The sequence below is a fragment of the Cricetulus griseus genome, chromosome 2 (genome assembly GCF_003668045.3).
Source record: "Cricetulus griseus strain 17A/GY chromosome 2, alternate assembly CriGri-PICRH-1.0, whole genome shotgun sequence".
Lineage (NCBI taxonomy): Eukaryota > Metazoa > Chordata > Mammalia > Rodentia > Cricetidae > Cricetulus > Cricetulus griseus.
In genome coordinates this window covers 14,735,462-14,757,886 of record NC_048595.1, presented here as the reverse complement: position 1 = coordinate 14,757,886, position 22,425 = coordinate 14,735,462, and the positions used below count along the sequence as shown (strand labels likewise).

The window sequence follows — 22,425 nt, the reverse complement described above, 5'->3', positions numbered from 1 at the left end:
ATGCAGGTGCTATCTTCTCCCTCTTCCACTGCACATTTTGTTCTGGTTTGGGTTCCCCCAAACTCAGGCAGCCTGGGGTAATCGGACCCTAGACCTGCATGCTGGGCTCACCTGGTAGAAGAGGCGTGATTCCGCACCAGCTCTAGAACCTTCCCTGTGTTGTTCACGGCCCCATCCGTGATCAGGAAGAGGGTCCTGGGGTGACCATGGTGCACTGGCTTCCGGAGGACCCACTTGAGAGGGGAGAGGATGTTGGTGTTGCCCATGTCAGCTCGTGTTCTTTGGATGCAGTCACATGCCGTGGCCAAGTTCTCCTGCAAGGAAGGACCGTGGCAGGGCAGACAGGCCCTAGGTTCACCACATGGCACGGAGTCTCTAAGTGGCCCCCTGAGGATGAATTCTGTTCTCTGGCTCTTAGTTCAGGCACACCCCTGCCCACCCATAGGGAAAAGTCAGCCACTGATGTAATTCATCCACTGTCAATGTCTAAAATGTCACCCTTTGCAGAATAATGACAATATTGTCCTTCCTAGATTCTTCTTTGGAAATACAAGCACCCCTGGAAAAAATGTGAAATTTTGAGCTCTTGACTCCTCAACTCAAATAAAGCTCTCTGCCTGGTAAGGGAAGTAGGTGACATGGAAGAAAGAACACAGTACTGGGCCTCCTCAGACATTAACACTGTAATCCAGCTCTGGTGCTGACTCCCATGTTACTTTGAGAAGATGCTTGTTTTCCTGGCTTGGGCTTCAGATTCCCCACCTCCTGGACCAACCTTGTGGGGACTGGCTTGCCAAGTATTACTGGCATCAGGTAGATGGTATTGCAGTAGGAGTTGAGTCTCTCTGGATACCATCTCCTGACCCTGGCTCTAGAAGATTCTCTTTCTGTATCCATGTTTGGAGGAACTTAGAAGGAATGGTCAATACTGATGTTGGGATGTGGATCTGTTGGTAGTGTGCTTACCTAGCAGACAGGCAAGCCCCGAGTTCTGCTCCCAACCCCATATAAACAAGGTGTGGTGGGGGCAAGCCTGTAATACACTCCAGATCCACCAAGATCATTCCTAACTATATAGTGGGTTGGAATCAGCCTAGACTATGCAAAACTCTATTTTTTTTTTAAAAAAAGAATAGCACCAATGGTCAATATTGTCAATATCAAGACTTATAATGGATATGTAGCTTTGAATTCATACCCAGGGGACAGGCAAAGATGCATGGGAAAATCTATAAGTAAAAATGACTAAGTAGAAAAACCTGGGGGCTATGGAAAAGCCAGCTTCCAGGCTTCATAAATAAATCCCAGGAAGTCATTAAAATGATGTCACAGATGGAAATTTTCCTGCATGACAATATGTTCATGACAGACTAGGAAAGTAGGTCATGTCACAGTATGGAAGACCTAGTCCCTGTCTTGAAAATGTCTGTAAATTCACAGAAGGTGGCCTGGAAACAGCACTTCTTTTCCTTATCATTTTTGTTTTTGTCAGACGGATGTCATCACAGGAGATTAAAACATTTTTTCCTTTTGATTATCTAGATCTAAAAATTAGCAACCAACAGGCATTCTTAGTTTTGCTTGTCCAAGACAGGGTGTCATGTAGCCCAGGCTAGCCTCAAACTCACTATGTAGCTGAGGCTGTCCTTGAACTTCTGATTCTCCTGCTTCTGCTTTTCCAGTACTAGGATCACAGACATGCGCCACCACCTCTGGCTCAACATGTATTTCTCTTTTTATTTTAAAGATCTATGCATCCTTTACTTTTAGTAATAAGTAGCCAATGGTGACCGTGTCCCTCCCTTTCTCCTTCCTCACACACCTCCTCTTTTCCCTTCTCTCAGCCCTTGGTAGAATGCCCCAGTTTTGGTGTTAGGGCCAGAATCCTTTTGTTCCAAATAGCATCTAAGCCTTAGCCTTCTAAGGACCCCTGCAGCCATCTCCTCAGTCACTTGGCCGTGCAATTGTCTGTCACCATCATTTCTGTAGTCCAGCCTTGGATGAACCCACGGTCTTCAAGAGGTAGAGGTGTGGTAGATGGCAGGCCATGGGCCTGATAGGTGTCCCCTGTCCTCTGTCCCCGATCTCCATGCCCACATTCTCACAAACCTTATTGTAACAGGCAGAAGACTTCTGGAGGCACCAGTAAGCATGGTTTTGCTTTAACCTGCTGGGTAGGCAGTGTCTGAGGCTGTCCCCAGCATGACCTCTTCGCTGTTCCCTTCCTCTTTTTCTGCTCACCACTACCCATCACCCACCCAGGACCAGATTTTTCCTCTCCTTACCTCATTGTAGATCTGACTGGAAGCAAAGACGGTCTTAAATGTGGATCCAAAACCAATGACATTGAAGAGACAGGCCGGCCTGAGGCTCTTAAGGGCCACCAACATGGCCTCCTGCCAGGCAAGAAAAGGGATCCTCAGGGCTCAGACAGGGGCTACTGCTATGATGTCACCACACACCAGTGCTGCCATTTCCAGCATGGAGCCACCTCCACAGGAACCTGTCAGCCTGTGGCACCCAGCACTCCTCTGTGTATCATAGAGTCTGCCGCTCTTGACAGGAGCTGACCCATTAAAGCTGTATCAGCATGTGGCTCCTCCTCCATGCAGCAGGCCTGACTCATCAAAACCCCTCTGCAGTGACCTCTGAGCTCCCCATCACCTCCTGCTGACTTTGAGAGGTGAAAGGAGCAGGGTTTGCCCATTCCGCTCTGCTAAAGCAAACTCGACCTTGAGGGAAGGGCACATTGTGTTGATCTCATGGCATTTGGCCCTCATCCAGGGACCCTGCAACAGCATCATCCTGTCACTAAGCAGTGACAGATCCCTGAGGAGGTCTCCTGGCTAGCATTTGTTACACGCAAATGATGTGCTTCAAGCGAGTGGCCTTGTTGTTCAGCCCCAGCCGCAGGCCCACTGTTATCCCCACTCTACAGATGGGAAGGTGGGTACACAGAGAGGACACATGATTGGTGGAAAGCATCCAGTTAGTAAAGAGTGCGGCCAGGATTCAACCGTGCCTCTTGGCCTCCTAAGCCCGAACATTAGAGATCCCTATCTTCTGTAGCTGTGCACCACCAGGAGACCTGCATAAAAGTGCTAAATACAATAGTGTGGGGCTAGAGAGATTGAGAGTATTTTCTCTGTAAACATGAGGGCCCAAGTTCACATCCCCATCACCCAAATAATAAGCTGAGTGTGTCTATGGGTGCCTGTAACCCTAGCATCGGTGAGTGGAGACAGGGGGATCATGAGAACAGGCTGGCTAGCCAACCTAGTTGAAAAGGTGGGCTTCGGGTTCAAGGAGAGACCTGTATTAAAGGCACAAGGTAGAGAATGATGGAGGAAAGGTAGCCAGTGTTCTGCTCTGGTTTCTACATGCATGCATGAACTTGCATTCTCATGTACAAGCTACACACACACACACACACACACACACACACTGATGGGGAATGTACTGTGTATGTTTATCTTATTGATAGTTAAATAAAATACTGTTTGGCCAATGAGACAGCAAGTTAGACAGGACTAGGAGTCAAAGAGGATTCTGGGAAATGTAGTAGAGAAGTGATGATCCAGGCAGGAAATGACATAGCAAAGAGACTCATATTTAAGTGAAGGAGAAACAGGAAGGGCCCTCTTTCCCCTCCGCTCCTGCTCCTGCGACACAATGTGATCCACCGACAAGGAGGGACGCCAATAAGGCGTCTGATAAGTCTTATAACATATATAAATTTATGATAATTAAGACTGAGCTAACAGATGAGAAGTCCTAGTCATTGGCCAAGCAGCTTTGAACCTAATACAAGTTTCTGTGTATTCATTTGGGCCTAACTCGGGCAGGTGGCTGGCGTAAAGCACACACATGGCGGTGGGGCTCAGGCAGCTTTTGGTGGAAAGATTTATCATAACAACACACACGCACACACACACACACACACACACACACACACACACACACACGGAGGGAAGACAGACAGAAAGAAAGAAAGGAAGGAAGGAAGGAAGAAAGGAAGGAAGGGGAGGAAGGAAGGAAGGGGAGGAAGGAAGGAAGGAAGGAAGGAAGGAAGGAAGGAAGGAAGGAAGGAAGGAAGGAAGGAAGGAAGACACACACAGAGAAAATAGGGGGAAACCAATGAGGCTCGGCATGGTGGTACATGTCACTACATGTCACTGGTCAGCCTGGGCTATGTAGGAACTTCCAGTCCAAACTGGGCTACATATCTCAACATTATGCCAATATATAGAAAGGAAGTGGGCGTGATGGCGAGAGGAAAAGTGACAATAATGATGACCAGCACAGTGATTGATACCTACCTACTACTGTGTGCTACCATAGTGTTAAGCAATTTCAATTAACAATCACATTTATCTCTGTGAGTTCAAGGCCAGCCTGGTCTACAGAGTGAGCTCTAGGACATCCAAGGCTACACAGAGAAACCCTGTCTGGAAAAACAAAACACAAACAAAACAAAACAACTTTAACCACTGTTGCATGAACTATAGGGCAGTGGGCCAGTGATACATGTGAAATGGAAATCCCACCTTCCTGTTGTTTACTTGACTTTGGGTCTCCCTGAGCCTCAGTGTGGCACAGAGGAAACTATAAGTGGTGGTTGTTACCAGCCCGATGAGTTCTGTATTAGTAAGAATGCCTCTGTTTCGTAGAGAAGTGGGCGGAGGCTCAGGAGAGCTGAGCCATCGTTCTGGGCCATAAAACTTGGGTGTGTGGCTTTGGCTTTTACAAACCCAGCAGGATGGCACCTGCTGCCAATCCCTAAGACCCATATAATGGAAGGAGAGAGATGAATCTCACAAGTTGTCTCCTGGTATCCACACACACCCCAGAATGTCCACAAAATAAACAAAATGTTATAAAAAGAAAAAACATCCCTCAACACAGCTCTGGAGTCTTCATTTGTGCTGGCTACGCCTCAGCACAGAGGTGGAAAGGAAACATCTCCCCTTTGCCCCTGTATAGTGTATTCAAGCTCCCCACTCTCGGGCCGCTCAGCATAGTTTCAGGAAAACAGACCATAATACTCTAGAATATGGAAGCAAACACTGCTAGTTGATTCCAGCAATTGCCACAACATACAGCCTTCTAAGTTCTACAGCCCTGCAGCCCTCTCTGTCTCCCTCTGCAAACACACTAAATGCTTCCATTAATGTCCCTGCCGCCTCCCCGAACTGCCTGTGTCAATACATTTTGTGTCTCCAAGAAAGAAGTCAATATCTGCTTTTTTTCATTAGCCACTAATGCATATTCCTGCTGGCAGGAGACTCTGCTGATCCGTACAGATCATCTCCACTCACACCTATTAGAATTTTAAAGCCCTGCTTTTGGCAGCAAGTGGTGGCTGAAGACTGAGACCAGCTGCCGGAAATTAAATTGCCTGAACTTTCCCCTTTGGCATGGGCTGTTTGGATTGCTACTCCTTCCCTCCTCCCTAAGCCTTGCTTTCCCTGAAACTTCTACCCAATGGACCATAATGAATGACTCAAGCATCTCCACCCCCCACCAGCCATATCCTTGGCAAGGCTTTCCCTGAGTAATTTCTGTGCCTTTCTCTGGAAGGGTCATGCTTAGCTGAGTGGATTGCACCAGCTCAGAGTCTTTTGTGAAGGGATGACCTTGAGCCCAGAGAATGAAACTAGAGAAGAGCAAGGGGAGGCTCCACAGGGAGAGGGGACTGACGGGTGGACCAGAGAAAGTCACTGTCAGAGATTTCTGAAGGGATAAAGGAGAGGGCTTCAGCTAATGAAGTGGATTCCTTCTCATAAACCATTTCATTTTGACGATAATAACTCCCTGGAGTGCTTGCCTGAGGAGGACACAGAGACTCACTTCAGGCTTAGCAGGGGTGGGGGTGGGGTGTTGGGGAAGGGTCAGGATCAATTACCGATGCCTCCCTGGGCCGAGGAGAAGGAAGCCAAGGGCCACATGACATGCGTTTGCCCTCCCTGAATCAATCCATTCTTTTCACCTCATAGAAAGGATGAAGTCACAATTGAGAATCGGTTTGTCCAAAGCCACATAGCAATTGTGACCGAATCGATTCTGGGCCCTGGGATTGCTCCTTCGACCATGCCATGCAGCAGAAATGACTTATTCAAACAAGAGAGCTTTGTAAAAACCAGAGGGCATGGCTTGCTCCTCATAAGCAGTGTGTGAGAAACGGGCACAGATCTGGAAGGCCCAGGCCCCTCCGCCAGCCCTGTGATGTTTGGAAAAGCATTCCACCCCCTTAAAGATTCAGTTTCTCTACCCCAGAAGTGAGGGGGGCAGGGTAGGAAATGCTTTCTAAAGACCGCTTTAGGTTTATAATGCTGGGGCACTCTAGGTGATCAAGGGGGTGTCTCAGCGTGGGTGTGGGACAGTGTATAGAGCCACACCGCCTGGAAGTGCACACTTCAGCACTCCAGACCTCGGACAGCTCCCCACTCGCCTCCACCTCTGGTGGCCCTGCAGGGGTAGGTCCCCACAGGTCTCACATGCATGTGTCAAGATGCTTCCATAAGGCTCTTGGCTCTCATCTATGCTGCTTCTGCCGTTATTCAAGACTAGGAGGGACTAAGAGGACTAGGAGGCTGCTGGCCTCGTGGATTCCACCTACGTTCTCCTCTCCTGGCTGAGTCTATTGCTCTGGGGCAAGCTAAGGGGGAAAGGATGGAATCTCCAGTGACAGGAGAGCCCACTCTTTTCTGGTTCCCCTTCTCTCTTTCTCCTGAGCTACAACCCATTCCTCAACCCAATAAGTAGAGTGAGGGGTTTTATGCAGAAGTGCAGAGATAGGCCACATGGGGACAGTTGAGGACGAGACGGCCCTTTCCCTTAATGAGTTCATAACTCCACATGGGAAGACAGACACCTGCAGAAGTCACAAAACAAAGGAACATTGGATAATTCCGTAACAAGCTTAATGATTTCCTGGCAGGGAAGAGGGTGGATGAGGAGGGCTCGTATCATTCTTCTGCATTATTTCCTTCCTTCCTTCCTTCCTTCCTTCCTTCCTTCCTTCCTTCCTTCCTTCTCTCTCTCCCCTCTCTCTCTTTCTTTCTTTCTTGGAGCTTCCTAAGCAGGGAAACCAAGCCAAACTCCTAGGCCTTCTGACGGGCTTTCAAGTCAGTATGCCATACTTGACTGTGAGCTCTGTGAGAGTATTGACTATGTTGGCATTTTGAGTTTATTATTTTCTCCTAAGATGGCTACATGCAGAACCTTGACCACCATTAGTCATTAGGAAAAAGAATAACAATGTTTTTATTTTAATGTGTGTGTGTGTGTGTGTGTGTGTGTGTGTATGCCCATGGAAACCAGATGGCAACTTTGGGTGCTGTTCTCAAGGTCTGCCATTGAAACGGAACTGGCTTGCTAGGCTGACTGGCCAGTGAGCTGCACAGGTTCACCCTTCTCTGCCTCCCAGTGCTGAGACTACAAGTGTGTGCCACCACATCCGAAAACATATTTTAGAGATGAATTCTGGGAATGTAATTCAAGCTCTTCCAAGCACTTTACTGAGTTAGCTACCTACCCAGAGCAAACCCAATCTTTTCTATTGGGTTCTACTAATATATGCCAGGGGCCATGACTAGTGACTCTGTGATGCTGGGTGGGGTTGGGGGTGGGGAGCAGTCAGGCAGCCACTGGTTTGATCACAGACCATGTGTGATCTTGGGTAGGTGACTACAACTCTCAAGAACCATTTTCTCACATGGAAACAGTGACAACAGGAGCAACCTCTTAGGATAATTGGATTAAACACCAAGACACACTTTGAGGGCTTAGCCCAGTATCCCACACATCCCAGGGGTCCCCCATGCCCCCTCTGCGTGCTTGCAGCACAAGTTAGCAGAAAATGAAGGACTGGCCTTGTAAATGGCCAGTTTCTCTATGTCTGTCCCCTTCACTTCAAGGGGTATATTTTGGGAACAAATTGTGTTTAGGTGTCTCTGCTTAAGCTGATTTTGAACAAGTGGTTTCTTGGAACAGAAAGTCCTCTGGAAGCCAGGCATAGGGGAGCACAGCTAATGTACTTGAGCCCTGGCTCCTGGGGACAGGGTCCTGCACACAGTACCTTGACACGCTGGATGCTGGTCCGGCTCATGCTGTTGCTCCTGTCAATGAGGAATATGAACTCCCCATAGGCCTTCCTCAGGTTGGGCTGCACAGACTGCAGGTCAGGACAGAAGTTGAGCATGATGACGGAGTGGTGGGGAATGTCCTTGTGGAGACGCTTCCGAATGACTTCTGTCTGGAGGAGAAGGGAACACTATCAGATTTGGTGGGGTGTAGCTGTTTCCTCCTAACTAAAACATGTCCTTCCACAGGAGGGAGAATCCTTAAGACTCAAGAAGATATTTAAACTTACAAGGCTTGAGAAATCAACACAAGTCGCAAGTCTCAGGGGGTTCCTGAAACCTACAGGATTCACAAGGCACCTGCCTGGGGTTCTAGAGGCAGCACTAACTGCTGGGAGGAGGAGACTCTTCTATGTGCCAAGATGTCTAGGGAGCTCCAGGGATGCAGCTTCCTGGAATCATTGCTCATGCTAGGTTGGGCTGTTTGCTGTGGCAGCTGCTTTTGAGTCAACCATGCTCCTGTAAGTGACCCCATCTTCACTGGTTCACTAATTCACATTTGGGATGGAATCACTTCTTTAGCCCAATGTTGGTGGCCTATCTTGGGTGCACAGACACTTGTTCACATCACTCCAGAAAAAGTCACACAACACCTGAGTAATTGAGGAATCCCGGGGACTCATGGTAGCTTCCCCCCCACCCCCCACCCCCCGTGCACCCTGTCATTCACCAATCATGCGCTAGAGCTAGATCAAACATATACTCCAAGCCAAAGCTTCCAGGCTGGCTGTTCCTGGTTGCTGTGCCTGCTAGATTACAGGCAGTGGCATAGGCACAGCTTTGCATGTTCTGAGTTTGAACTCCAACCCTGACACCATCCAGCCATGTGGTATCAGGTAAGTCCTGCCTCTGGGTGTCTCCTCACATGTATATTGGGGTCCAAATATTGACCTATTACAGTGGTACTGAGGATGAGTAACATTAGCACATAAGCAGGGGAACCCCCTAACTGAATAACTGTAAGCCCGTCTCTGGCTCACTTTGGTCAAGAGCTTGGTTCCCTCTGCTTACTGATCCCTCTTACCACTACTATGCTTGCTCTCTCTCCCTCTCTCCCTCCCTCCCTCCCCCCCCCTCTCTCTCTCTCTCTCTTTCTCTCCTCTCTCCCTCCTCTCCCTCCCTCCTCCCTCCCTCTCCCTCTCCCCTCTCTCCCTCTCTCCCTCCCTCTCTCTCCCTCTCTCCCTCTCTCCCTCTCTCCCTCCCCCCCTCTCTCTCTCCCTCCCTCCCTCCCTCGTGTGTGTGGTGTGTGTGTGTGTATGTGTGTGTGTGTGTGTGTGTGTGTGTGTGTGTGTGTGTGCAAGTGGAGGCCAGAGGTCAGTTTTGAGTGTCTTCCTCAATTGCCCTCCACCTTAGTTTTTGAGAAGGATCTCTCACTGAGCTTGCATGCATATCACCCATTCAGGTAGACTGACTGGTCAGGAAACCACAGGGATCTGTGGTGGTATCTAACAAATAAGCTTGCCTGGAGATCAGAGGGCGGAGCTAGCCACTAGCTAATCATAGAGGTCTGGGGGTCTGTACAGACAGACAGGAAGTGAGATGGCTGAGTGGAGAGAGGAATATAGGCCGGATGAGACAGGAGCTCGCTCTCTTTTCAGTCTGAGGATTTTGTAGAGGTAAGAGCTCTAATGGTTGGCTGCTCTGCTTCTCTGATCTTTCAGCTTTCACCCCCTAATATCTGACTCCAGGATTTTATTATTAAGACCTATTAGAACTCATGTTACAGGGATCCCCTGTCTTTGCCTCCCCAGTCCTGGGATCACAGGCCTGTGACCTCTGTGCCTGGCTTGTATGTGGGTGCTGGTGAGGGGGCTCAGGCTTCATGCTTACATGGCAGGTGCTTTATTGTCAACCTTCTGTTAGCTCACTTTATTCTCTCATTTGTTTTTCCGTTGATGCATTGCTACTATTGCTGTCCTGTGTGTGTGTGTGCATACAAGGCTGTGCACCTGCAGGTCAGAGGATAACTTGCAGAAATCAGTTTTCTCCTTCCACCATGTTGGTTCTGGGGATTAAATTTAGCTTTTCAGGCAAGTGCCCTTATCCTCTGGCCTTTTGTTTTAATTCCGGCTTGGGGGCCGCCCCAGGCTCCATGCCATAGCAGAACCCTTCTCCTGGCTCGCCACTCACCTAATTCTGAATTGGATCTATTTCCTCCATTCTACTCCCTCCACCCCAGGAGGCCTGCATTCACACATCTCTGTGAGTCTGTTTGTCATTCTCCCTTTGTCCCTTCTCCATCTTAACAGTGGGCCTCGGCACTCATCCTGTGCTGACACCAGAGATGGAGCCATTGTCCCCAGTGTTCTTCTCTTCCAGACCCTTCCCAGCCCATTCTTCAGCACAGGCTCACACTCCTTATGTAACAGACACCCGAACTTGGCCTGTTTGCTGTCTCTGTGGCATTGTCCAAGTGTGGGACAGGCTTTTCTCTTGCTTCCACAGACACATCTTGCTGGCTCATTTTTCTTCCCTGTGGTCCATGTACACACAACAGCCAGCAACAGCTTCCCCCATATTCTAAGGCGTGGAGTCTACACTGTTCATTATCAAGCCCCAGGTGTCTGCCCACTACTCAGCCCTGAATGTTTCAGCCTCATCCTGCTACTCTGTTTGCAGTTCTGGTGTCTCTGCTCTCTGCCTGCTCTTCTCCCCATGGGCCTTCTGCTGCCAGATCTTGTTCTCAGATGGGCGTTTTGACACCTGGCTAAAGAGCGCCTGCCATTGTCTTACCCTGTCCTATTTCTCCCATGGTCTCAACTCTTCTCCCAGCCAAAGTTGCTCACTTGCTGGTCTTCCTGTGCTAGGATATGGGTTCCCCGAGGAAAGGAATGTGACCTTTCCAGGGCTGTTTAGTACCAAGGAAGAGCCGGGCATCAGTTGGGCATTTAGTGTTTGCTGAATGAATAGAAGAGACACTGATCTTTCTCTCCAACTCCTGCCTCCTCTGTGTGTGCACTGTCGGCTACTGACCTCTCTGTGCACCTTTTGGTTAGTTTGTTTCAGTCTCTGTCTCTCTTTGCCTCTTGGTCTCCTCCATTCTGTGTCCTGCTCTTTCTTTGCTAAGGTCAGCTATTGACAGCTCATCACCCATCCTTTCTAGTGATGCACGACTTCTCATGCCCCTGCAGGTGGGCCCCACTCTCCCTCCAACGCGGAGCCCCCTTTGCCCAGCTTGGCTTATTGGATGACAGAGCCCAAAGCAGAAACAACCACCTCTGCCAGCCACAGGAGCTCCTTCCAGCAACCCGATTCTGCCTTTCAGAGGGACGAATGAGTACTTGGCTCCAGATTCCCTAATGGCTCCTCAAGTTGCCATTATCCAATTACAATAAACTCATCACTTCCGAGCAGCTTCCTCTTCCTCAGGGCTCCCAGAGAATACAGGCTATTTGCATAACTAACCCAAGGTAGCAAATTAATTCTCATTTGCCACAGTGGGTCCAGAGCTAATTGATTTAAGGTCTGGCAGGCAGGACAGCCATCTCCAAGCCTGGGGCGGGGGCAGGGAGCGTTACCCTCTCCACACCATCATTTGTTCTGGTAGTTTGGTGGCACCTTTGGCATGTCATGCTTGCTATTTATTATCTTCGAGACCTAGCTCAACTTCCGTTTCCAGTAAATTCATGTGCAAGGCAGTGTCCCCACCTCTCTCTGTATACATAATGATGACACTAAGCTCCCTATGTCCCCTCCAGTCTCCCCCCACGCCAGCAGGGGTTTCCACTGGGGTCTCCCACAGTGGGGATGGTGCAAGCAGTTTTCCTGTCTGTTTCCTGTCTCGCTGCCCTGTACCAGCAAGGGCAGTGAGAAGGCGAGAAGCAGTTAAGTGCAGTTTCATTGCACCCCACTCCAGGAGTGTTGCCAGTCCTCTAGCCCAGATACCTCCCAGATCTAACTCTAGAGATGACATTGGGCACCAGACCTCAGACTGCTTATCAGCAAACGAGCCAATAGAAAGAGACTTGCCATTGCAAGAGACTTATCGTCATGCTGAAACTTGACATCCAGGGGATATGCTGTGTGTGGGGACCATGTGTGGAGGAGAAATCACTGGGCTCAGTGCGTGGCTGTTGCTTCTGCACCCTCTCTCCTGACCTCCTGCAGTCAGTGCCTCTTTACCCTTCAGTGCCAGGGCCAGGGAAGGGCAGAGGGAAAGGACCTTTCACTTGCTTTCCTGACCCCCTTTGCAACCATTTTATAGCAGAAAGCGAGGACTCCAGAAGGAGGAAGAACAAGAAGCCAGTTTAGCAGATGGAGGCCCCAGAGGTGAAGAGGGAGCTGTAGGGCCAGAGTGGCCTGGAGCAATAAAACCAAGAAGGTGTCTGTAGTTAACTACAAGTCTTGCCAGGCTTAGGAATGCTGGGAGATACTAGGAGAAGCTAGGGGACTGGATGGGGCCACCAGGAAGTCCATTCCTGCCTTCCCTGTGGCGTCTGGGATCCCAAAAGGAAACACCTCTTCCTTCTTGTCCAGATCCTGACACCAGCCTAGGATATAATCTCAGGGAATCATGCCCTCCACTTCAGGCTCAGAGGTCTCAATGGTTCAGCGAGACCTAGTCCCCAGTGCCCCCCAGTTCTGCCACCAGTGGCTTACCTTCCGCTCAGCGCTGTTGTCCTTCTTTGTCTTCCTAATGAAATCTGCTTTTCCCTTCAAGTGCTCTTCAAATTCCCCCAGGGTCATGTCACCTTTTTCCACCAGGACATGTGGCATGTGGGGCTCTGCGCAGACAAGATCAACACTCAGCATTTGCTTGGGTGTGGGGGCACAGTGGGGCTGTTGTCTAGGGGTGACTTCTTCATGGGGGTGGGTGTGGGTTCTTAATTGGGGAAGAGTGTGGCATCTCTGGATGCATGAAGCAGTAGGGGCCAGGGGAAGACTCCTTAGTGGAGGAAGCCTAGCGCTACCTTCTTTCCACGGGCCTCAGTTTACCCTTATGTAAAATGGACTGGGGCTGAGCCAAATGCCTGTGTCATCTTTTCAGGGCCAGACATATTGTGAGTTTTAAAGGAAGCAAGGAATGACTCCAAGAGTTTATAAAGTGTCATACAACTTCTGCTCAGCCAATGTAGGGGTTCAAGGCCTCCCAGGCAGATGACAACGGGGACTGGGAATTTGCCAGATAGAGACAGATTTCCCTGGGGGTAAGTCTCTGGTCTCTTCACCCACTTCCCACACACCCCAATTCTTGCCCTGACTAGATGTCTTCCATAAGGACAGCACAGCCCCTCATGGGGTACCATACCGCTGGGGTGGAGAAGGATCTCCACTGGCCGGTCAAAGGTGTGTTTGTTGGCCAAGGTGATGATGATGCTCTTGGCTGAGTGGGCAGATGGGGCAGCATCTGCACGGATTTCATGCGTGGGACTCTCCACCCCTGAGTAGCACAGAAAGACAGGGCAGAGGAGGGACAGATTTAGGAGCACAAGAGAGAAAGGAACCCAGATGAGGGGACCTGAGACCTAGGCTGGAGATGATTGCCCTAACATGAACTCCTGTCTTCATGTGTGATCATGGATACCCTTCTCAGCTTCCCCACAGTGGAAACTGTGTCGTAGATGGTTCCCAGTGGTCCTTCCTTTCCTGACCACAGGATCTAGCTTACTCCTGGGATGCAGGGTGTACCCCAATACTGCTAAGCAACCAGAAAAAGCTCAAAGCTCCATGGGTGGAACAGTTTTTGTGGTCCTCTTTGGGTGCATCTCTGCATTGCAGTAAACACTCACTGATAAGAAACCATGCCCTGTACCCTTAAAAACCAAGCTGGCTGGGAGGAGAGCCACCCAACCTCAGTTCTCAGCCCTGGTTGCATGTTGGAATTACAAAGTGAATTTTACAATGGTCCATAACCAGAATGCACCTTAGAAGCTCTGGGGTGGTGGCTAGGCTGCAGGTGTTGAATACTCCCCAGGAGGGAACCAGAGCTCAGCTTTATAGCCATGGCCTTCTGGAGAAGGTTGAGCTACCTACTCTCCAAAAGGTATTTCCCCTAGGGAAATCACAGGGTAGGGCTGGGTTAACTTGACAGCTGTCCTGGGGAGAGGTTTATCTTGGGACAGCTAGCCCATCCAGCTCTGAGTGGTTCAGCTTACCTTCTATCTGGGTTAGGTGGTCTTTGTGACCTCTTGCCCCTCTCCATCTCTCTGGAGGCTTTGGACCTGAAGCCCTACCTCCTCCAGTCCTCTTTGTCTCTCTGGGCCTGGGTAGCTTTCTCTCTCACCTGCGAGCAGACATGGCCCACGGATCTCCAGCTGAAAGTTGAATTCATATTCCATTGGGTTGGTCACCTCTGTGTCCAGGAGAGTGGCCAGACACAGTCCATTCCGGGAGTCCGTGGTCTGGGTGCCAAAACAGTGTGGGTCTTTTCTAGAAAGGTGTGTGGAGGAGGAGGAAGATGGAGGGGAGAGGGAGACAAGGAGGGAGAGGAGGAAGAAGGGGAGGAGGAGAAAGAAAAGGAGGAGGAGGAACAAGAGGAGGGGGAGGAGGAAGGAGCCCAGACAGAGGCAAACCAGCATAAGAAGACTGAGTCTCAGATAGCTCAGCCTCCTCCCATCCTGGACCTCTATCATCTCATTCAGCCTGGCTCCAGGGAGGGCCTTGATACAGAGAGACGCTACAACTACTGCTGGGGCATACCTGGGATGGGCCAAGATCCAGGCAAGGGTTCCCAGTGCCTCAGCCCTCATCATTCTCACCACAGACCCAGGAGGAGGACATCAGTGCCCAATGCTTTCCACATGAGGATCTGAGGCCTGGCAAACAGAGGCAACTCACCCATGGGTCTATGGTTAGGATTTAGCAGAGCTGGCATCCTGGCCCAGGTTTGCCTGGTTCTGATATGAAATGACTTGTCATGTCACACTGCCTTATGTCTATGATCTATCATGCATCGCAGTGACCCCCTTAATGATTTGCACTCCTGTTTCTAAGCTCAGTCCACATGACTGTCACTCAAAGTTCCTGCTGTTTACTCGAAGCCACACAGGGCCACCCATTGCCATGCACTCATCTCTTCTCTGCGCTCATGAACACCACCATCAACACTCATATCCTTGCTGTGTCTCCTTTGGCCTTGTAAAGAACATTTCTTTGGGTCTCCAGGTAAAGGACACACTCTGATCATAGCCAAACTGCTTTCCTGGTTTGTAGTCTAATTCCCATTTCCCTAGCAGGGAGTGGGAGTCCCTTCTTTCCCAGGCCCTGGAAAACACTGTATCACCTGGCTTTCTAATTTTCCTTGTGTCCAATTTGGGCATCTGGAAGGTTCATGCGGGGGGGGGGGGGGGCGGGGCGTTGATACAGATGTCTCAAGAGCATAACTGTCAACTCTTCCAGGTGGAATGAGGAGCTAGCTCACTGGGGGTCTCTGGTCTACTCAAGTCCAGAATCTTGCCTTTCAAACCCACACTGTAGCCCCATGGGCAGTGTTTATACGGTGACACATGGGCTGATGGTACCTGCCCAGGGCAGCTGTGCCACCTGCACCTGGAGTCTTGAAGGTCTACATGATCTGTTCCACCACCCTGTGAGTTGGGCCCTCCTCTTCACTCTGCTGTAGCTGTTTTCAGCACACAATAGCCAATTAACCCTGCAGCCTTGGGACCTTTGTATACTCCCTTCTCCAGCGCTCCTCCAGAATGTATTCCCATAGCTTCCTGAGCAGTAGAGCATTTCCAGCAAGTGAAAGGGGCTGGGTTCCACCCCCAGCAGCTCAGGAGGAGGGGGAAGGAGGAGAGGGGAGAGGAAGAGAAAGGAGGAGGATCATAGCTGTGGTTTAACCCTGGTCTCTTCTATAAGACAGTAGCCACACCCACCCTGTCTTCCACAGTTAGCACCTGTTTTCAGAGACAGTGATCTCAGAGCAGGTACCTCTCAGGCCACAACACTCCCCTCCCGTTCCTACACTGTAGAAGGACCCCCTATTGCCCTGCTGAAAGACCTAGTGACTCTTTGCTGCATGGGGGAGATCCAAAGTCTGCAGGGCTATCCTAACCTGTCACCTGTTGCCTGTGTCAGCTCCTCCCTAGGGCTCTGTCCTCACTGTTAGGCTGTCAATGAAGCCTGGCCTGGACTCTGGATACCCAGGACAGGACCCCTTCTTCATCTTCTTAGCCCAAAGAACGTCTCTCAAAGCACAGTTTTTATACAATTAGTTATGCATTCAAGCCACATGCATAAAAAAATCACATGACTGTTGTACGATAATAATGATCTCTTCCCTTCAAATTTTTGTTGTTGTTTGGGGACAGGATCTCACTATGTAGTTCTGGAACTCACAATGTAGGCTAGGCTAGCCTCGAACTCACAAAGATCCATCTGCCTCCTGCATGCTGGGATTAAAGGTGCATGCTACCACACCTGACTTCCCTCCAAGTTTGTTTGTTTTTTTGAGCCAGAGTTTCTCTGTGTAACAGCTCTGGCTGTGTGGGAACTTACAGAGATCTGCCTGCCTCTGTCTCCCAAGTGCTGGGATTAAATGTGTGCGCCACCACTACAAGTTTCCAAACAGCATGAAACATGTTGTTTCATCCCTTCTCTATCCCTAACACTTAGTTCTAGGGCTTACCACATAATAGGTATTCAGGAAAATCCCTCTGAAGTACACTGAAAAATAACCCCTGGAAATTCTGAAGCCTTGCTTCTGCCAGTACCAGAAGGGGCATTTCGGGCAGATTGTCTGGAACTCTGAAAGTAAAAGGGCCCGAAAGCCTCCCCACCCCTCCCTGTCTCCTTTCTGCTGCCCCTGACCTGGTCGTGGTCTGGGCAGAGCCTACTTACCCTTGAGCCTGTTGGCTGAAGGAGTCAGAGCTGTGGGTGCAGAACTGAGGCACAGTTGGAGCACAGATAGCCGGCAGAACCACCCTCACAGCCCCGCTGGGCAGCGTGGGGAGTTCCGAGGAGGTGCTGATGAAGATGGTAACATTCTCCATGGGAGCAATGGTCCCCAGGTTGACCACGAACAGAATCCGCTCCAGGTCCTCATCCAAGGCCACCTTTCCCGGTGTGCAGGAATGAGGGGCGAGGGTAATCCCCTCTTGTGGAATGTTCCCTAAGTGCCAGGTTGGTGTCAGGTGCGGTACAGACCTTGTCTCTGACCCCCCCTCTAAGATTGCTGTGGTAGCCTTGAGCAGCACCCTTTTGCTGATGGGGAAACTGAGGCCCACCATGGAGGGTTGGCTTGCCTAAGCTGCTCAGCCAATCATTAGCTCACTGGATGGGTTCTGTGCCCTCATGAGTCTGACTGGAGGCTGTGGATTTCCATTAGAAGATTGAGAGCCACAGAGAGCATCCACCAGAGGATCACATGCCCACCCCATAGGCCCCACCCAGATGCCTGTTGGAGCAACCCCACTTCTGCTCACGGGCTTTGCTTTGGTCTGAAAGGCTCAAAGTGCCACTGGGCTAATCTTACCTATCCATCATCCCCTCATGGGGGCCTCCCCAGTCCCCAGTCAAGACTGGACTCCCTCCCTCTCCCTCTTGTAACACCATCAGGGCACTTCTAAGCACAGCCACTTTTGATGTCCCATCATGGTCATTCTGGGAAGGTTCTAGCAATTTTGCCAGGTCATGAAAGATCACAACACACACACACAGACACAGACACAGACACACACACACACACACACACACACACACACACACACACACAGAGAGAGAGAGAGAGAGAGAGAGAGAGAGAGAGAGAGAGAGGAAGGTGCCATTATGAGTGCTGATTTAAAAATCAGTGTACATCTGGATGCTCATGTTAACACCTTCAGTTTCATCTGACTGCCAATGGTCCGATTTGCTCACATTACGTGCTACTTGGTATGTACCAAGCCACTAACATGCTGTGTGACCTTGAGTGTACCACCATCTCTTTCTGAGCCTCAGCTTCCTCACTAGCAGGAATCACCAACTGTGCTTGCAGGAACTTACTGTGGCCTAAGTTCTTGGTGTGCACCGTTTAGCACTGAGTGGGTCTGATTACTTACCCCATTTTAAAGGTGGTGTGTGTGTGTGTGTGTGTGTGTGTGTGTGTGTGTTTGAGCACTCATGCACTCATGCACTTCTCTACACAGGTGCACACACTAATGAGTACATCAAGGCCAGAGGGAACACAGGGTGCCTCCCTCCATTTTGCTTTCCACTCTTCCTTTGAGGCAGGGTCTCTTGAACTTAGAGCATGAGGACTTTTGGCTAAGCTGGTTCATCAGCAAGCCCCAGGGAAATTCCCGTGTCTTGTCTCTGTCCTGATTCCATTCCCACCCAGTGCTGGGGTCACAAGTGCAGACAGCCACACTCAGCTTTTATTTGAATACTGGGGATCTGAACTCAGGTCTTTATGCCTGTGCAGCAAGCTCTCTATTATCAAGCTATCTCCCCAGTCCTCAGACAAGTTTTGCTTTTTTTTTTTTTTTTAAATTTAATCTAAGCTCACATCACTTGTGAAAAATAGGATAGGAGCCAGGCCCTGGTGTGACTCATTACACACATCCTCTGAGCCACAATGATCTGGAACCTGCCGTCTTTGGATCCTCACGGCACCTTGAATGTGAAAATAAGGACAATGGCCTGCTTTAGAGACAATGAAGCTGGGGTTCACAGAAGTCCATGATGGGCTCAAGGTCAGACAATTCCAGCTCAGGATTCCTGGCTCTAGTTCAGCACCCTTTACCATGTCCCATGCTGCCTTGCCATGCGCCTGAGGCTCTGGCTCAGGTGGCCTCCACCTAGGCCAGCCTCACCATAGTCCATGGGGACTTCTTACCTGTGACAGTTGCAGATTGGATATCCAATTGGCTCCTGTCTAGCTTGGCTTTGTCTTTGATCTGTATGGTCACAACACGATCAGCAATGACTGCCTCAAAACCAACCACTGTGGTGTACTCGTCCATCGGATACACAAAAAGACCTGTCGGAGTGAGGCCCAGCGTCACAGGTGTTCAGCCCCATCCTACACGCCCAGCTCCCAGAAGGGGATCAGCCACGGTTGTACTTGGAAGTGTGGACTGTACTCACTGCCCCTGCGGGGACACAGCAGACCTGCGCTGGGACCGGGCAGGTGAGGGCAACAGCAGACAGTGTGAAAAAATGCATCTGTGTCCAACTCCTGTCAGCCCTTAACTCTTGGATGTGTGAGCATCTGGGGCCAGAAAGTCTGGTTTTCAAGGGAAATAAAAATTTGGGCTGTTGTGTAGGCTGTGTCTAGGCCTAACAGTACATGTCTGGGTGGTGAATTTGGTCCATGATTATTGGCTTGCCACGGGCACCATCAATGGGTGGACCTGTGGAAGAGCTAGAGAAGGGTTCAAATCCGGGCCTTTCTTGTGTCCTAACGCTGCTACATTGGACAGGACACGCATCTCTAAGTCTAATATCTCCATCCACAGCAAGCCTTGTGGTACCATTTATTAAGCAATGCACCACACAGTAGGTATCACACATTTTTATAGCCTTATTTTTCCTGAGGTTCTAGGAATTGGACCCAGGGCCTTTCATAAGCTAAGCAATTGATCTACCGCTGAGTTGTATTCTACCCTTCTTGTTACTTTTTTATTTTGAGACAGGGTCTCACTAAGTTGCCCAGGCTAGCTTTGAACTTGCTACACAGCCCAGCCAGAGCTTGCATTTTCAATCTTTTTGCATTAGCCTCTGGAGTAGCTGGGATTATTAGCTAACACCAACATGCCTGCTGGCTATCATTTTAGAGCCGAACTTCCTCTATGTGAAGACTATGCTAGTCACCTGGAGGTCTTGTTGGCCTTTGGATTTGAATTCTTTTTTGGCAGAGCCTGGGATTCTGCATTTCTGTTCTGCTTCTAAGCGATGCTGACCTTGAAGGCCTCAATTCCCTCTCTAACATGGGAACAGCTCAGTGCTGGGACTACGATGAGACCTCCACAAACCCTGACTTCCTGTCCTCCAGAGCCTCAGTTTCCCTATCTATAAAATGGAACACTTCCCCCCCCCCGCCCCAAGAGGAAAGCTAAGGGGGCTGTCTCAAAGCTTTTCAGTTTTGTCTTCAGGGTCCTTAGGTAGGCCCTGTTTTCAGTCTCCAACTCTAGGCTCCCTCAGACAGAAGAACAAGGCCCTTTGTTCAGCCTAAATCCCCAAGAGGAAAGTTCCCTTGTGGGTTCCTTTCAGGCAATCTTGGCCCCCAGGGCAGCCCTGAAGTGGTGGCAGAGTTTGGGGACAGGGCCTGGGAGAATGGGTTAGCCATTCCGAGACTCCATCACCCTGAATAAGAAGGTGATCAGGTTGGATGTGGTGACATAGGCCTGTCATGCCAGCACCTAGGCAGGAGCGTTACTGAGGGTGTGTCCAGCTAGGATTACATAGTGAGTACAGGCTAGTCAGAGCTCTACAGCAATACCCTGTCTAAAAACAAATAAACAAACAAAAAGCCCACCCAACAAATCAAATAAATAAGCAAGCAAGCAAAACAAACTGGGGGTTAGGGGAGATAATCCTGCCCACAGTTAATCCTTGGCCAACTTCAGCCAGTCCTTTGCTTGCAGGAAGGAGGGGTGTGTGTCAGCCAGTTCCTGCCCTTTACCCAGACTACTCTCCAGCAGTGAGTCATAGCTACATTTCCACCCATGCAGCTCTTATTCAGGTATTGTTTCTTCATCAACCCCTCCTTACAGACCCCAAATCGTGACTCTCCTTGGCTTTCAACTCCTTCACTTTCAAATCTGTGAGACAGACCTGGAAATCCCACTTGATAGATGAGGAGGGAGGGGAACAGAAAGCTCACACACTTGGCCAGTGTCAGCCACATAGTAAACCACTGGGCAAGGAAGGGCTCGATCCACATGAGGTTACCTTGGAAGGGCTGAATCTCCAGGTTGCCATAGGTGAGGGAGGCCGTGAGGCCCAGGGCATAGCCACTGACATAGGAGGTGACATCAGATGCCGTGAGAGGCAAGGCTGCCCCTGTGACACGGTTCAGCAAGCCAGGCATTCTGTTGGCGTCTCAGCTCAGGGCCTGCAGGAGACAGGATATTTGAGTACACTGAGGAGGGGCCCATAACCCTCCAAATCTAATCTCAGTTGAATGCCCTAAAAACTGGAGCCTCATGATCTTTATTTACCTTAGGGACTTCAGAGTTAGTGAGTAACCTGAGAGGAGACTTGGTCACTGACATCTCATGTCACAGGTAGAAAAGATAAAACCTGATGGCACTCACACAGTCAGGGCCAGTGCTGAAGTGGCTGACCTAACAGCCTGGATTTACTTGTCCCCAGGGTCTATGCATGGATAGGAAGGAGGGGCTCACTTCTCACACCATCCCTGTAAATCTCATTTCTGAGCATCACCTTTTTTCTCTGCAAAATGAAGGCATCAATTGGGACAACATTCCATCTCCCCTTCCTCTGGCTTCAGAAAACCAACTTGCTACAGTCAACACTTGGGTTGTTAAGGAGTCTAAGTCACCAAAGACACCAAAATCAGAACAGTTGTCATCCTTCCAGGTGAGTTATTCTTGCCATCTCCCATACCCAACCCACGTCCAGGGCTGGGACTTCTCCATGGTCTTCCTTCTCTATGACCAGCACACAGGTCCAAGGTGCCACCTTTATCTGGGCTTTATCTCTTACTGGCATCGAATATACACTTCCTGGATGAAGCCAGTGGCCAGCAGGCTTTGCCAGGCTGAAACCAGTGGCCAGCAGATCCATTCCAGCACACAAAGTGAGCAGGTCCTTGTAGGGGACACCATAACCACGCCTGATAAGGGCTGGCTACAGGTATGCCTGTCCATGCCTGCAAGGGCGTGGTCAGGGAGACATAGGGAAGGTTTAAGAGTGAGGGGTGCGCACATGGAAAGCCCCCTTCTTCCTTTTTATCTTGCCTGCCTGCTGGCTAGGCCACTCTGTAAGTAAGGCTTCCCTAATAAACACCCTTACATTTTTACCTGACTCCTATTGGTAATTCTCCCAATAGGTCCCTATCATCCCTGCCACCCTCTTTTTACCTACCAAATGGCCATCAAAGCCCATTGGATACAAACTAAACCCTTTACAGTAGTCCAGGGCCCATGCCTCACTTAAGCCCCACCCCTTAGCAATACAGTTCAAACATTTTCCCTCCTCACCATTGTGTTTGCCAAACTGCCTGCAGTCTGGCCCCACTCTCATGTTTTATCTAGGAGAGGCCAGACAATCTGTGCCCAGCACCCTTCATCCATCCCTCCCTCCTAGCCCATCTTTCCTCAGGTGTTACATTCTATCAGTTCACCTGGAGACTTTTAGTCCTGTGAGGTTATTTTGTAACTGTTTTCTGCATGCG

The 22,425-nt window shown here is 49.9% G+C and overlaps 1 protein-coding gene across 1 annotated transcript in view; it reads right to left on the bottom strand.

The window, feature by feature from the left end:
* Window positions 1-21,096, bottom strand: part of Vwa5b1 (von Willebrand factor A domain containing 5B1) — a 43,434-nt gene extending 22,338 nt beyond the window's left edge. The window contains exons 1-9 of the mRNA XM_035438890.1: window positions 20,958-21,096; window positions 18,901-19,044; window positions 16,926-17,196; window positions 14,368-14,513; window positions 13,393-13,524; window positions 12,744-12,868; window positions 8,081-8,257; window positions 2,286-2,396; window positions 112-314 (exon numbers count right to left, since the gene is read on the bottom strand). Of these exons, the coding sequence (XP_035294781.1) occupies window positions 112-314; window positions 2,286-2,396; window positions 8,081-8,257; window positions 12,744-12,868; window positions 13,393-13,524; window positions 14,368-14,513; window positions 16,926-17,196; window positions 18,901-19,044; window positions 20,958-21,096 (1,448 nt within the window). The remainder of the gene's footprint in view (window positions 1-111; window positions 315-2,285; window positions 2,397-8,080; window positions 8,258-12,743; window positions 12,869-13,392; window positions 13,525-14,367; window positions 14,514-16,925; window positions 17,197-18,900; window positions 19,045-20,957) is intronic.
* Between the last annotated feature and the right edge of the window lie 1,329 nt (window positions 21,097-22,425).